Raw genomic sequence first — 16,497 nt, 5'->3', positions numbered from 1 at the left:
TTTTGGAGGGGCTGTCATTTATACTTAGTTAAACTTATATTCTCGCCGAAACCGGTTTGGCTCAGTGGATGGAGCGTAGGCCTGCGGACTGGAAGGTCCCAGGTTCGATTCCGGTCAAGGGCATGTACCTTGGTTTCGGGCACATCCCCAGTAGGGGGCGTGCAGGAGGCAGCTGATCGATGTTTCTCTCTCATCGATGTTTCTAACTCTCTATCTCCCTTCCTCTCTGTAAAAAATCAATAAAAAAATATATTAAAAAAAAATAAAGTGCTTCTTTAAAAACAAACAAACTTATATTCTGTCTTGGAATGGAACAAAACTGAAAAAGCCTCCAGTTTTGTGGCATCTAAATTCAATGAGGCATCAAAAGATCACAGACGATTTATAAGAGATCTGTCAGAGAAAAATACTCCGAGTGGAGGCAAAGAGACAATGCCCGGGAAAGTACGTGGGCCAAAATATTTATAAGTTCTGAGTGGAGAAATTTAGAATTAAGACACTATTTTCTCAATTAATACTATGATGTGCAGAGAAGAGTCAATTAAATGTCAGAAACGTCACATTTAAATATAAACACAACTTTTATGAAGATGGCAGGCAGCGTTACGAAAGGAAAAAGGCCTTCAGTGACCCTGGAACCGAAGCAGCCTCGCCGGGGGTCCCAGGGGCCCCGCTGGCAGGGCCCTCTCCTCCGCTCTGCACTGGCCGGGACTTGCTTTTGCCCAACAGAAGTCAGTGGAGGTGACGACAGACTTCACGGGGGCCTTGGGGACGTGCCCGGGGAAGCTGGCCCACACGAACCCCCACGTGCCCTGGGGCTGCCAGGCTGGGAGGAAGCCCCAGCCGCCGCAGGAGAGGTCGCCCTGTGCGAGCCCTCCTGCCAGGACGAGGCCTGAGCCCGCCCTCACTGAGTGGAGTCAGTTGTTCTTCCACCAGGAGCGTTCCGTTCTGAACCATCTCCATGTTTATGTTTTGCTATGTGGCCATAAGGATAATGTGAGAAATTTCTGTCAAATGCAATCTCAACAGTAGCAATTTACTGATGGAAAATTCCACCGGAGAGGCAATTCCGTTCCGAGGCCACGTGACGCTCGCTCACTTTATTGCAGCAGATGAACGGACCCGGGGCGCCTCGGGTGACACCGGCTGAGACTCATTCTGAGATCCAAGCAGAACCTGCGTTCCCCAATATCATGGAGGCCCAAACGCAAACTTCACAGGTTTCTCAGAACAACTGGGTGCCAGCCGTACCCCTCCACCAGTAGCCCCACGTCTCCCCTCTGTCTGAGCGGCAGGCCTTCCGCCTACACCTTGTTACCAGAGACGATGCTCACAGGTGGGGGTGGGGCAGCTCTCGGGCACCTTCGCCAGCGCCCCACACTTTTGGCAGAGGCTCCACCCCACGTCACAGCACGTGCCCACGCTCGGTCCCTTTCTTTGTACGACAGCTTCCCAATCGCTCCCACTGCAGTCGCAGCCCAGCGCTGCCTGCGGCAAACGGCCCTCGGGCATCGCGCACAGCGAGCAGATGGGTTCAGGCCGCTTCTCCCCGATGATCCTGTGGCCAGCGCGGCCGTTTCTGACCTCAGGATCGCTTCCACAGAGCAGGCTGCAGTCACAACCACAGGCCGTTCCGATGGCGATAATCATTAGCCATGGCAACCAAAACAAATCTTTAAAAAGTCCTTTCAAATAACTGAGTAATGTACTCATCTGTCTTTATGAAAACATTTTGGGATTTAAAAGTGTTTTTATGGTTCTACGTCTTCCTTGATGCATGATTTAATTTTCTCTCTGACAGAGCTGGACTGTGTCTAAGCTGTTACAGGAACCATTGAGAAGATGGCTTTTAAAACCAGAGCGGATAACGGGGTGGTCCAGGAAACCCTGTGACAATCTCCATGAAACTGTACGGAACAGGGTCAACCCAGAAGGCAGCTCTGCCCTCAGACACACAATCAAGCTCCCCAGAGTCCTCCCGAAGGCTTGGCGTCACGCGGGCTCCGGGCAGTTCACCGGGATGGCAGCACCCGTCCCTCAGGGCTCCTGAGGTCTGTCTTCACAGACCCTCACCGCGGCTGCTGTCCCCGGAGACCAGACTTGTGGGTGTTGCCAGAGAAGGAACTGAAATAATCAAGATGAATGAGCCCGGCACTGAGCAGCCGCTGTCTGACCTTAGTCTCCTAAGGGCAGGAGAGGGGACGGAGTGCGCCGACAAAACAGACCTGAGACGGAGGGAGGTGGCGGGTGCCCCCATCAGGGTGGACGGCCCAGGAGACCCTGGACTCCTTCCCAGCCGGAAACGCAGAGGAAGTTATTCCCACAGCAAAGGCAGAGACTAGAGGCAAACCCCCTTTCACATGAAACTGAGCGAAGGCTGGAGGGCGGGATCTGACCCCAATCCAGAAGCTCTACCTCACTGCCTCCAGCGTGTGTGTGTGTTCCACACACTGGAGCTGGGGTTCCACTCATTCCAGTCCCAGAGTGCTATCCACGACCCCAGCCACACCCAGCACTCCAGGCCAGGGAGCCGCCTGACCAGCCAGCCAGGTGCTTCCCCGGCAGTGTTGCACGGAACACTAAAACAAAGCCCAGCTCCTAGCCTCGCCTGGGCCTAGCACCCTCCGCATTTATTAGCAGCTTGCCTTGCTCTAATAATTCAGTATCTGCTTCCTCTTTTTTCAACCATTTAACAACCTGGTGTGCTAGCCAGGTCACATACCCTCCTTTTATGAGTGAGGAAACCACACACAGTCAAATGCTGTCTGGGTCCCACATCACTTTCACATCAGAACTTCCGACCTACGATTTCCCCGTTCCTGGCATGCCATCCTACTGAGAACCCTGCCGACGGCCTCTTGTTGATGAAAATGGAGAGAAACAGCCACCTGGTTTCCGATGGCAGCTCACGAATGTTGTCTCATCTGCCGATCCCCACGAGCTGTGATCCTCCTGGGGGGTAAGGGGGGGGGGCAGGCCAGTGCTGAGCCTGAAGGGGTCCTCCTCCCTATGGTCTTCTTAAAAGAGATCACCCCTTTCTTTAGGATAAGAATGTTCTTACCCTTTCCACTCATCTTGAAAAGCAAAACACTCAGAAATGGGGCCAAAGGTCCAGTTTGAAACCCTCTTCAAAACACCGTGGAGCCAGCGCCTGGCCCTCGCTCAGCACTGCTGGTAGAAGACATCCTGTGAATTTGGAAGCAGCTCCGGCAGGACAAAGTGCTGGGGTTCCAGTAGCTGGCCTGCCTGTGGAATGGTCGCAGCTGCACCCCCTCATTCCACAGAACATGGCCCGGAGGCCGTCCCTGCGCGCACCCAGATGGCCGGTTCCATCGCAGGACAGGCCTTCCCCCTGCACTGCTCCAAATGCTGCAAAGCTCCAGCCAGAACAGCAGACTCCAGAGCCACAGCCCGCCCCGGCCAGGCTCCCTCCCATCCCCTCCGCCTCGCCTCCATCTGCCCACGCTGACCTTTCACCCAGACCCGCCCAGCACCAGCGGGAGAGCCGAGCAGGGAGCCACTAGCTCAGGGCGCTGGGGAGGTTCTCAGCCTCCTGACGACCTCGCACGCCCTGAGCTGGTGCAGCAGCGACTCCATCGGACCAGAGCCAGCTGTGCGCTACCGAGGCCACAGCCAAGGGAGGGGGGGAGGAGGCGCTGGCATGAGGGGTGGGGGGGGAGGAGGCCCCTGCACGCTGAAAGGCGGGACGCAAATAGACGGAGGTTTCTGAACCTCCAGTCCTTTAGACGCCGCGGGGCCTTCCGCCTTCTAGAACGTATCTGACCCGAAGTTCACATCCTCGTGCGCCCCAGCTGTAAACTCGCACCTGTTCTCCCCCACAGATGTTCAGGCTGCCTGCCAGGCCACCCCAGCCACACTGACGGAGCCCGGCTGCGGAGTGCCCTGGCGAAGCGCGGAACAGGATCACCGGGCCACGTGCCGTTAGCCGTCAGCCACAGGGCTGGGGCACGCACTCAGCACAATTTGCTTCCCCAACAAATCTAAGGAAAAGGACCGCATATGCCGGCCTGAAACGGAACCCCAGATTCAGGAGTCACTGATTACATGACAAAAATCCGCCAGGGACCTCATCGAGTTAGAGGGGCACCTCATCACTGACGAACAGCCTGGGACTGGCGACGTGGCACCGCTGTCCTGGGGTGACGAGCCTGGGCCCCTGCTTGATGCACTGGGACGTGGCCCAGCCCCTCCGCATCGCCCGCTCTCCGAGTCCTGACTGTACAAGGAACCTGTTGCCCAGTGTGCTCCGCGCTTCCTTTCCCGACACTGAACTCTCACTGATTTCCAGTCAAGGCTTCGTTCGGCAGGACAACCAGACAGACGTCGCAGAGAGCGAGCAGCGTTTCTGCTGGGGCGTCTCCTTGGCTTCTGGGAGAACCGGGGTGGTTTTGCCCTCCCCCCGAAGGGTGCTCTGCACGGTACTACTGTTTACACCACCAGCACCTACCGACGCTGACCTGGGCAGCCTCACCACACCTGGCAGGGGCGGCTCACCTTGGGGTTGGTTCGCTGCTGCAGCCTCCTCTCTTCCCGCTCTCTCTGCAGCCGCTCAAACTCTTCTCTGATTTCGGCTGGAGTTCTCCTCCTTTCCACAACCTAGGGCGGATCGGGGGGAGAGCAGTTAGGGACCCAGGAGGCAAGGAAACAGCCAGAGCTCACATCGTTAACCTGCTGTGCACCCCTTGTCCAGGACTTCGAGCGACGTCAACGAAACGGGGTGAGTTTTTTACAGCAGATGGCGAGCTTCACCTGCAGCCTCGCAGCTCTGCGCCCTGCTCATGACCAAGGTCATGGTTCCATCGTTTTAGTAACTTGTCTCTGAGGCTGCAGGAATCTTATAAAGAAAACACCACCTTACGTCTCAGTTTCAATTCCCTAACGAGTTCCAGATAACAAGTGTTAAACATCCAGACAAAGGCAAAGTGTCCACGTGGCACTGCCGCCGCTCCCGTGTGCGCGGCCGTCACTAGAGGTGCCCCGAGCTTCTCAGGTCAAGGAACCTCAAGCCCAGGTCTGGGTGTTTTATGAATTATGGGACTCTTCCCCCACAATATGACACGAACCTCAGGCTATAACATCAGTTACACTTTAGTATAAACAATACTTAGGTAATAAAGAGCAGACCACGTTAGCATCACTACCCAGGGATGCACAACGATGTCAAGCCTATGAGAAAATCAGGCCGCTCACCCTGGCCGCTCTTAGCTCCTGATGAAAGGAGACGATCTAGCTGAGATTCGAGGGGCAGGGAAAGGCCCAGGGGACCTCAGGGTCACATCTGTGAGAGAGGAAACGCACCACGTGCTACGGGCCCCAAACGCTACGGCCTGTGAGATACACTGAGAGAGCAGAGCAGACAGGAGGGAGTCATCAGACGGACGAGAGGGAAAAGACCAGCCAGCACATTCCGTGTATCAGTGGGAGACACAGGGATGTGGTGAGAGGCCACTCAAACAACACTGAAAAGGTGGGTGATGTGAGAAAAAGCCATCTTAGAAATCATAAGTTTAAAATTTTTTTAAAAAATACATGGTTATAGCAAAAAAAAAATCAAAGCAGTAGAGAAGGATACACCACCCTCCCTCTTCTCACAAGCTAACACTGAGTGTTTTGTGCGTGTTCCTACAAATCTAGGCATATGCATGTATGTGTACATATTTTAACATCATAGGGTCACATTATGGGTTTTTGTGCAACTTGATTTTACTATCAGCAATATAGAAAAATAAATACAAAAACTGGTCTAATCCAAAAACACTTTCAGGAAATTCATTCACTACTGCTTTCAGGAAGTACCTGGAAAAAAGTCCCAAAACCAACATTTTCTCCTCTGATAACCCTAGCCAAACCACTAATTACTAAAAAGGGCAAAGTGGTTCGTTCTTTCTCTCTCTCTCTTTCTTCTTTCTTTCTTTCAATATTTTTATTGATTTTTAGAGAGAGAGGAAGGAAGAGGGAGAGAGAGAAACATCCATGATGAGAGAGAATCACTGGTTGGCTGCTTCCTGCACGCTCCCTACTGGGGATTGAGCCCACAACCCGGGCATGTGCCCTTGACCGGAATCGAACCCTGGACCCTCCAGTCCGCAGGCCGGCGCTCTATCCACTGAGCCACACCAGCTAGGGCGGGAAGGTGCTTCTTTCAAAGGCAGTTTTAGAATAAAAACACTGTGACATCCATCGGAAAACGAACTGCAAGTCCTCAATGGCGGGCAGCGGCCACTCGGTGTACTTAGCTGAGCAGCACGCCCACCTGCTAGTTTTCACGAACTAAGGGCACGTGCACTCATTCGTGGCACGTTCCCGCCCCCAAAGTTACCCTGTCTGGGACAAAAAGCGAGGTGCAGTTTTGCAAAGTTTGCATTATCTTCTCAATCAGTCAGCCTCTTCCTTTATCAAAAGAAAAGAAAAATAAAGGCACTTCTGGGAAGTGTCACCAGCCATTCCATTTCAGCTTGAAGATCCAGAGAGATCAAGAAAGAATGGCTTCGAGCCTGTTACCATGGCTCATGCCCCTCAGACCCCCGTTCAGTGGCCTGTGGCTGTGGACCACAAGGTGCCGGGACCCCTGTCAGCGGTGACCTGTGCCTCACGAAGGACAAGGAGGGTCTGGACGGGAAGCGCCTGCTCCGGGCCCCGGCGCGGGCTGCTCCACCCGGATATTCATACGGGCATTCTGGTGAGCAGGACGATGGTGTTAAGAATGACATTAGACAAGTCTAATCAGCCAGTCGTGCAGACGCCATGAATATGCCCATATGATTACAAACACACACAGGAAGAAACAAACAGGTTTTTAAGGCTCCAGAATGAGGAGACTGGAAGCCAGGCCCAGAGGCCAGAACAGAACAGGCCTGTGCAGGAGCTGCTGCCTGGCGCCTGGGGAAGGGCTGCCGGTTCCTTCCTCCCAGGGTGGGGCGTGGGGTGGCTGCGTGCACGTGTTAGATGACCTTTCTGGGGCAGGAGACACGCTGGCTCTTACCTCCCATCCTTCCATCTCCAGTCCTCTCTTCCCATAGATGTCATAGATGGCCCGGGTCTGCGGGTCGCTGAGCACTGCGAACAGAAGCCGGACATGTTGACAAAGCACAGAACTCGCCTTCCGGTCCTGACAGCAGCATCCCGGCAGGTCCCACCCTGCCCGCCACTCTCTTCCTGGAGACAGACCCCCTCCTTCCCTTTGCGTCCTTCTCCTCATTGCTCTCAGATCCAACCTTGGCTGTGTTTGCTTACTTATTTTTCTTTCTTTTTTTCTAACCTGGGCCGTGTTTAAAGGTGGCCACGAATGAGCCCCTGTGAACTGAGCGGTGCACCTTGGGTCACTGAAGGACAGCTGTTTAAGAGCATCGGTAAGTTTGTACGTTCAGCCTGTGAAGTACCTTGGCCTGAAAGAGCTAACTGCACTTTCTGAAGAGGCGGACGTAAGGTTAGGGCAAGGTTCTGACCATGGACAAGTCTGGCTTAGTCCTTCTGTCCTTCCGTCCTTCCTCCTGCTCTCCTCTTTATCCGTAAGTCATTTAGAAAGACCCACGCGCGCCACTCTGACGCTGGCCACATCCGCTGAGCACACGGGAAAGGTTTCCCAGGGAGGCCGAGAGCTACTGGGAGGAGATTCACCCCGAATGTGAACCCAGGAAGCTCAGCCATTAGCTCCTGCTCTGCTCTGCCAAGTCCTGTCGAGACCTTTGAATCTTTGCTCCCGCGAGACGCCCATGTATTTTCAGGCCTAATTGAAAACGATGGAAACGGTCCTGTCCGTGTTCAAGTCGGGGGGCGGAGGGAAGTGCTGACCTCGGGGAAACGGCCGGCCCCTGGAGTTAATCCCCGGGTTTAACGAGGGCTGTCCGGTCTGTTCTGCGCGGGTCTCCCTCCGGGCTGAGCGGGCCAGGGCTGCGGCTGCAGCACTTTCACCCGCACAGGGAGGGCTTTCCGAACTCTCCCCAAACCTCCAGAACAACGTCCGCTATGCGGGTGATTCAGACAACAGAAAACTGAAAGCAGCCATGCGGACGACAGCGTCCTGTAGGACAGCGGTTGCCAACCTTTCGGACCATCGGTTGGCGACCGCGGCTACAGAAGGCCCAGGCCTGTGGTCAGGCCCCACAGAGTGGCCCTGGTTAGAGTGAATTCGGTAAAGACCCGATGCCGACTCACATATACCATCAGCCGTGGCCCCGGGTTCACAGTCATTAAAACCTAACTTCTTGGTAAAACGATAAAGTGAAGTGCAGCTTGTGTCTTATGTCTATAATAAGAAGCCTTTATTTTGTAAGGAAGCACATTATCTAATTTTTAGTCTAATTAAAGAGCAAATCACCAAATGGCTCTGGAATAACCAACTTATTCTACTTGATATACATCCTAAAAGTGATTTAACATCTTACAAATCTGTATCTTTAAAATTGCGGTAAAATATACGTAACATGAAATTGATCTTTTAATAATTTTTAAGTGCACAGGTCAGTGGCAAGAAGTACATTCACTTTGTTGTGTAACCATCACCATTTCATCATCGCAAACAGAAACTGTAACTATTAATGACTTCAATATTTTATAAACAAGCATGTCACAAAATGTTTTCTGAAATCCATAAGGTGTAAGTATAAAAGTCTGAATTACTTAGTTCTATTGCCTGTTAGCCTTCTTAATATGATCTTTTTTCTTCTGTTAGAACCTCTCCTTAACTGAATGCTACGGAGTCAATAAATTCACTTTCAGATGAAAAAATGTTCTCGTATGGTCGCTCAAAAAGACAGCAGCAAGCTTGTCTTACCGATCGGCCTTTCATCTCTAAGAGTTCCCTGTCGGAGAAACTAACTAGTCGACGATCTGAAAATTGAGTTTCCCCTGCAACTCCCTCCCGCTGGGTGGCCTCCCCTGAGCGCCCGGCTCCTACCGACCGGACACATATTGATTTCCAAAGCGAATCCTTCTCTTTCAAAAGAGCCTGTCAGTAGAAAGGCCCAGACTAACCTCCTCTTCTCCACACCTCCAAGGACTCTCTTTTGCTCTCCTCTACAAATCAAGGCTCTTAAAATCGACTGGCTGTCCTGGGGCCGGCACTGACCTTCATAAGCCTGGTGGACAAGGTTAAACAGCCGCTCCGCCTGGGACTTGAGCTCCGGGTCTCGGTGCTTGTCAGGGTGGTACAGCATGCACAGCCTCCGGTAGGCGGCTTTCAGCTCTTCCGAGGCGGCCTAGGAGAGAGGCCAGTTAGAGCAGCCACTGCTCGCCCAGGATCACCCACGGCCGCCTGCAGCGGGCACCTGCAGCCCCTCGCCGACCCGCGTGCCCGCTCCACACAGGACGCAATGAAGGTATGCTTTATTACCCCAATAAGCCTTCTTTCCCCCGTTAATAAAGGGATCGTTATGCACATTCATAGCAACTACGTGCCGCTGGGAAACGCTGCGATGAGAAGGCATGGAAGCTTGTCTCATCCCGGATCAATGGTGTTTGAGCTGAAACTAAAAACGCCCTGGGTGCCCGCTGACTCTTTACCCAAGTTATCTATAGTAATTCACCGCAAGGTGCCCCCCACAGGGCATCTGTTCAGAAGGAAGGAAACTATATGCCACGTGCCAGAAATGCCACACACTCCATCAGTGTTCTGTCAAAGAAAACGCAATGAATATTCACCCGTGAAGGTCAAAGACAAACGAGTAAAAGTGTAAAACCAACTCACACATCTAAGTCAACCCCTAACTCTGAAAGGCACCACATGAAGCAGATAAAATTGCCTCACTATCCTCTAGTTAAACAAAGCCCCCCAACTCAAGGGGCTCCCCAACAATACAGCTCTCCAATTCTCCTAAGCAGTCAATTGGAGGGGGGAAATGGGCCATACTAAGAGCACAGGTGACAAAGAGGACAATGTTTTAACCACACAGGAAGGAGGGGAAGGGGGGGGGCAGAGAGAGACAGAGGGAGGGAGGGAGGGAGGGAGGGAGGGAGGGAGGGAGGGAGGGAGGAAGGGAAAGAAAAACTCTGATGTGAGACATATTGACTAGTTGCCTCCTGCACAAGCCCTGACAGAGGCTGGGGAGGAACCTGCAACCCAGGAACGTGCCCAGGACGGGGAACCGAACCCGGGACCCTTCAGTGCTATTTCCTGGTTGTTAAAACTAAACTAGATACGGGGGGATAAGTGATGGAAGGAGACTTGACTTGGGGGGTGAACACACAACCCAACATAGAGATGATATATTATAGAATTTTATACCTGAAACCTATACTGTAATTTTATTAACTGTCACCCCAGTAAATTCAATTAAAAAATAAAGTTGAATTGGGTGACAAGGAAGTAGAATATCTAGGCTGCAAGGCCTTCTTTAATTGCAGTAATAAATGGCTTAATGTCCTATTGATTAAGTTCTAGAAATGAGAAGTTTCATGTTTAATAAACATCACATTCAGTAAAAGGTTAGATTAGGTCTTTCATCATAACAGAATAGCTAAGGTCACTGGTTCAATATTTCCTAAATGAAAATGAAAACTCTTTCATTATCATAAAAATAACTATATCATTTCAAAACATGTGCTATCAGTAAAAATGATACCTAAATTACATACTTCTAAAATTCTGTAATAAAATTATGAGATGCATCATGTTTAAGTATGAAAAGTTTCATCTCAATCATACTGTATTTTCAATGAAAAGTAAATATAAATCAACCTACACAGATCATAAATCCACAGTGAAAAGGCCCTCTGTAACCTGACGATCGAGCTTGGGGGGGAGGGGTTGTTAAAATTGCTGAATTATTTGCTATACAATATAAAAACAAAATTCCTGCAATAAGGCACCAGAAAGAAATAAAAGGCATACAGATTGGGAAGGGAAGTAGGACTGTATTTGCAGACACCATCTATATAGAAAACCATAGTCTACAAAAAAGCTACTAAGTGATTTTAGCAAGGTCGTGGGATACAGAGTTAATAGCAAACACCAATTTATTTCCACAGACAGAAAACTGAAATTTAGAAAGACAATACCATTTAGAGCAGTGGTTCTCAACCTTCTCAATACCGCGTGCGACCCTTTAATACCTCATGTTGTGGTGACCCCAACCATAAAATTATTTTCGTTGCTACTTCATAACTGTAATTTTGCTACTGTTAATGAATCGTCATGTAAATATCTGTGTTTTCCGATGGTCTTAGGCTCTACAGCAGGGGTTCTCAGCCTGTGGGTCGAGAATGGTATTAAAGGGCCGCACGCGGCATTGAGAAGGTTGAGGACCACTGAGTTAGAGGATCATCAACAAAGCAAACTACTTAGCAATCAATTTATCAAATATGTGCAGAACCCGCACACTGCAAACTACAACACACCTCTGAGAGATCAGAGAAGCCTGGAGAGAATGCAGAGAGAACCATCTTCACGCGACATGAGACTCAATATTACTAAGAGGTCACATTTTCCCAAGTGATGTACAGATCCAATGCAATCCAACGGAAATCCCAGCACCGACAAGAGATTCAGGACAGAGCAGAGCTCATATAAATTCAAATCAGAGTGTCAGACCTTGAGTATGTTAAATGTAACCACAAAGAAGATAGCTGTAAAATATATAAAAAAGGAAATGAGAAGGGGATTAAAACATTTCCTATAAGAAATCAGCTGACCAGAGGACAGTGATGTGGGAAATGAGGGACAAAAAGCTATCAGGTACATAGAAGACAAAACAGCAAAGTGGCAGAAATAAGGCCATCTTGTTTATAATTACTTTAAATGTCAATAGATTAGATTCTTCAATCAATTGGTAGACTCTGGCAGAATGGATTAAAAAAACATGGCCAACCTGGTGGGTGTGGCTCAGTGGCTGAGCGTCGACCTATGACCTATGAACCAGGAGGTCACAGTCTAGTCCCGGTCAGGGCACATGCCTAGGTTGCCGCCTCAATCCCCAGTAGGAGGCGTGCAGGAGGCAGCTGATCAATGATCCGCTCCCATCACTGATGCTTTTATCTCTCTCTCCCTTTCCCTTCCTCTCTGAAAGCAATAAAAATATATATTTTTAAAAAAAACATGACCAACTATATACTGTTTACAGAGATCCCTTCAGATCCAAAACCACAAAGAGTTAAAAGTGAAAGGAAGAAAAAAGACATTGCTTGCAAGCAGTAACCAAAAAGAAGAGTGGGAGTGGCTATATTAATATCAGACAAAATAGACATTAAATCAAAAAAGGTTACAAAACACAAAAGACATATGTCAATACAAGGTTCAATACAACAAGATATAACAGTTATAAACACTTACATACCCAATGACAGGCCATCAAAATACATGAAGCAAAGATTGATAGACTTGAAGGAGAAATACATAGTTTCACAATAATAGTTGTTGGAGACTTTAATATCCCACTTTCATCGATGGTGACAACAATCAGATAGAAGATAAGGAAACAGAGGACTTGGACAACACAATTAATCAGCTAGATCTACCCCAACAACAGAACACATTCTTCTTACGCGCACATGGGACATTCTCCAGGGTAGACCTTCTGCTAAGCCACAAAGTAAGTCTCAATAGGCTTAAAAATATACACCGAGTGGCCAGATTATTATGCGTTCAGAGATCACAATAATCTGGCCATTCAGTGTGTGTACCAAGGGCAATGGGATGAAGTCAGTTACCAGCAACAGAAAGGCAACTGGAAAAGTCACCACTTTGTGAATTAAAAAAACGTATTTTAAAACAACCAACCAATGGACCAAATAAGAAACCACAGGAGAAGAGGAAATACTCAGACACCAATGAAAACACACACAACACACGAAAACGCGTGGGGCGCAGAGAAAGCAGTGCTGAGGGGGATACATCAATAAATACAGTAAAAACCAAGGAGGATCGCAAATCAACCACCAGCTTCACGAGTGAAGGAACTAGGAACCCCTCAAAGCCGGAAGGAAATGATAAGGATGAGAGCAGAGAACAGGACGGCGGCGAGAACAGAACAGCAGGTAGGACGTCTCCACGTCTTCCCAGAGCGTTCCTTAGGGACTAACATTCCTCCGCGGCGGCTCTCCTCCCAGCGCTCCGTGCCCGGTTCGCGTGGAGGGTAGGCCTGGCCACACTCCTTCCTCGGCTTCCCATCACCATCTCCCAGGGGATCTTTCTGGGCGGGTCCCCCCTTTCCTGGATCAAATGCCTTTCTCTTCCCGCATTTTCTTCTTTATTTTAGTGGCGCTCGAACCCCAGCAGTGCCCTGCACAGTGGCCGGCGGGATGAAACAGCTGGTAGACTTTGCTATCTCGCATGCTGCCTGACTCGCCACAGCTGGCTGAGTATGGGATCGGCTTGGAAGCATTTTGGCTGAACATGGGATCCGGCTTGGAAGCATTTTGGCTGAACATGGGATCCGGCCTGGAAGCATTTTGGCTGAGTATGGGATCCGGCCTGGAAGCATTTTGGCCGAGCATGGGATCTGGCCTGGAAGCATTTTGGCTGAGTATGGGAACTGGCCTGGAAGCATTTTGGCTGAGTATGGGACCCGGCCTGGAAGCATTTTGGCTGAGTATGGGATCCGGCCTGGAAGCATTTTGGCTGAGTATGGGACCCGGCCTGGAAGCATTTTGGCTGAGTATGGGATCCGGCCTGGAAGCATTTTGGCTGAGTATGGGATCCGGCCTGGAAGCATTTTGGCTGAGTATGGGATCCGGCCTGGAAGCATTTTGGCCGAGCATGGGATCTGGCCTGGAAGCATTTTGGCTGAGCATGGGAACTGGCCTGGAAGCATTTTGGCTGAGTATGGGAACGGCCTGGAAGCATTTTGGCTGAGTATGGGATCCGGCCTGGAAGCATTTTGGCCGAGCATGGGATCTGGCCTGGAAGCATTTTGGCTGAGTATGGGAACTGGCCTGGAAGCATTTTGGCTGAGTATGGGATCCGGCCTGGAAGCATTTTGGCTGAGTATGGGATCCGGCCTGGAAGCATTTTGGCTGAGTATGGGATCCGGCCTGGAAGCATTTTGGCCGAGCATGGGATCTGGCCTGGAAGCATTTTGGCTGAGCATGGGAACTGGCCTGGAAGCATTTTGGCTGAGTATGGGATCGGCCTGGAAGCATTTTGGCTGAGTATGGGAACGGCCTGGAAGCATTTTGGCTGAGCATGGGATCCGGCCTGGAAGCATTTTGGCTGAGTATGGGACCCGGCCTGGAAGCATTTTGGCTGAGCATGGGATCCGGCCTGGAAGCATTTTGGCTGAGCATGGGATCCGGCCTGGAAGCATTTTGGCTGAGCATGGGATCCGGCCTGGAAGCATTTTGGCTGAGCATGGGAACGGCCTGGAAGCATTTTGGCTGAGTATGGGATCGGCCTGGAAGCATTTTGGCTGAGTATGGGATCCGGCCTGGAAGCATTTTGGCTGAGCATGGGATCCGGCCTGGAAGCATTTTGGCTGAGCATGGGAACGGCCTGGAAGCATTTTGGCTGAGCATGGGATCGGCCTGGAAGCATTTTGGCTGAGTATGGGATCGGCCTGGAAGCATTTTCCCTCAGGATCTCACTGTCCAGCTCCACTGGCTTCCAGCTGGTGAGACCTGTCATTCCAACTTCCCATCCCCTGTGGCCTGTTTGGGAACTGGTAGGACTGTCTTTCACCTGCGGTTTCCCTTCATCTCTTGGTGCTAGTTGCTTGACTGGCCTTTTTCATCGTCTCCCATCTTTTAATTCTGAGAAATTTTCTCCTATTAATTGAATAATGTCTTCCCCTTCATTTTAATTTGATATCTTATTTATTTACTTTATTTAATGTACGTGCCCTTGACTGGGAATCGAACCCTCGACTTTTCGGTGCACAGGCCACTGCTCTAACCACTGAGCTACCAGCCTGGGCTTATCTTATTAACTTCCAAGTGCTCCTTTTTAATACAGGGTATTTCAGGGGTCTTCTGAAAGTACCAGCATGCTCTTACGTCTGGCATGTATTGTCTCTCTGAGGACAATCTCGTTTCAAACCCCCCCCCCCCCCCCCCCCGCACCGTCCGCTTCCTTGCCATTTCCCCTCGCTGTCCGTGTGGGCTCAGAATTTCCCACTGGATCCTTCCCTCGCCGTCTCACGTTCTCTGGCAAGCGCTTCACCCGGAACAGGAGGTGCTCCAAGCCACCGGAAGCTCTGTGTGAACCGCCTGGTCTGGTGAGCTTCTCTGGAAGTGCCCGGGGGGGGGGGGGGGGGGGGCTGGGAGGTTCCCGTGGGAGCCTTCCTCAGTGACAGCTCGTCCCTTCAGGGGAGCGCCAGAGAACAAGTGGGAAGGGGGACGGCCTGCCTTTGCCGGGGTGCCACTCTCACCCCTACTGTGTCTATGTCTAGGCTCTAGATCAGGGGTCCTCAAACTTTTTAAACAGGGGGCCAGTTCACTGTCCCTCAGACGGTTGGAGGGCCAGACTATAGTTTAAAAAAAACTATGAACAAATTCCTATGCACACTGCACATATCTTATTTTGAAGTAAAAAAACAAAATGGCAAAAACACCCGCATGTGGCCCGCGGGCCGTAGTGTGAGGACGCCTGCTCTAAAGGCTCGGGTTGGGTTAACCAGGGCACAGAGCCCGCTTCCTGCCCCGGCGGCGAGCGCCTCTCACCTCAGCTCATCGGCACTGAGAGCTACCACGAAAAAGGAGAACTCTGCCAACCTGGAGACAAAGAAAGGCACTCGGTTTACTTATCTGATTTTCTTATTGATTTTTAGAGAGGAGGGAGGGAGGGGGGAGGAAGAGAAACACGTGTGTGGAATGGCACCCGCTTGTTCACTCGGGAGGGTGAGCCTTTTCCAGACATTATTTGCATTTTCGATTTCTTCTTCAGAAATAACCTATTTGTTTCCTTCGTACTGCGTTCCTCAGGGTATCCACCTTTCTTTCTGATTTCCAAGAGTTCTTTATAAAGATTAGAAACATGAATCTTTTATCAAATAAATACATTGTAGATTCCTTTGAGTCTTTTGTGTTTATGAGTTTTTTAAGGTTTTAGTTTTTTTCTGGTAACAAACTCAGAAGTTTCTCATTTTTACAAAATCAGAGCTATCAATTGTGTCTTTTCTGATTTGTGCGGTGGCATCGTGCTTGGAGAAGTCTCCTGACTCTCAGCTCATCACATTTGCTTCCCTTAAATTATTAAGCAACTGAAGAGGGTGCTCCATTTTCTCTTAGAATCCTAGTGCAGGGACCTCTCTGAATCAGTGTGACAGCACGTATTCCAAGAATATGCCCCACTCTGCCTCCCAGGGCAAACTGCAGCCGTGAGTGCCAGTGTCTGACCCGGGACGGGACGGGATGAGACGGGACGGGACGGGACGGGGCAGGCTTCTCCAGGGGGGCGCGGCCCCTGGGAGTCCCTCAGAGCCTGTCGGGGTCCACAGATGAAAACTCTGTTCGTAATAACACTGGGCTGTTTTGCCCTTTCCTCATGAGGCCACATGATGTGCAATGACATCATTGTTCTGATGGCTAATGAAATGTATAGTGTGTATC

The 16,497-nt window shown here is 50.5% G+C and overlaps 1 protein-coding gene across 1 annotated transcript in view; it reads right to left on the bottom strand.

The window, feature by feature from the left end:
• The window catches only part of DNAJC11 (DnaJ heat shock protein family (Hsp40) member C11), a 46,144-nt gene that overhangs the window by 18,149 nt on the left and 11,498 nt on the right, over positions 1-16,497 (bottom strand). Inside the window, exons 2-4 of the mRNA XM_079777288.1 lie at positions 9,089-9,218; positions 7,004-7,077; positions 4,516-4,617 (exon numbers count right to left, since the gene is read on the bottom strand). Coding sequence (XP_079633414.1) covers positions 4,516-4,617; positions 7,004-7,077; positions 9,089-9,218 — 306 coding nt within the window. The remainder of the gene's footprint in view (positions 1-4,515; positions 4,618-7,003; positions 7,078-9,088; positions 9,219-16,497) is intronic.

The sequence above is a fragment of the Cnephaeus nilssonii genome (genome assembly GCF_951640355.1).
Source record: "Cnephaeus nilssonii genome assembly, chromosome: 7".
NCBI classification, from domain to species: Eukaryota; Metazoa; Chordata; class Mammalia; order Chiroptera; family Vespertilionidae; genus Cnephaeus; species Cnephaeus nilssonii.
The sequence above is the reverse complement of the archived record's forward strand: the minus strand, read 5'-3'. Positions and strand labels throughout refer to the sequence as shown.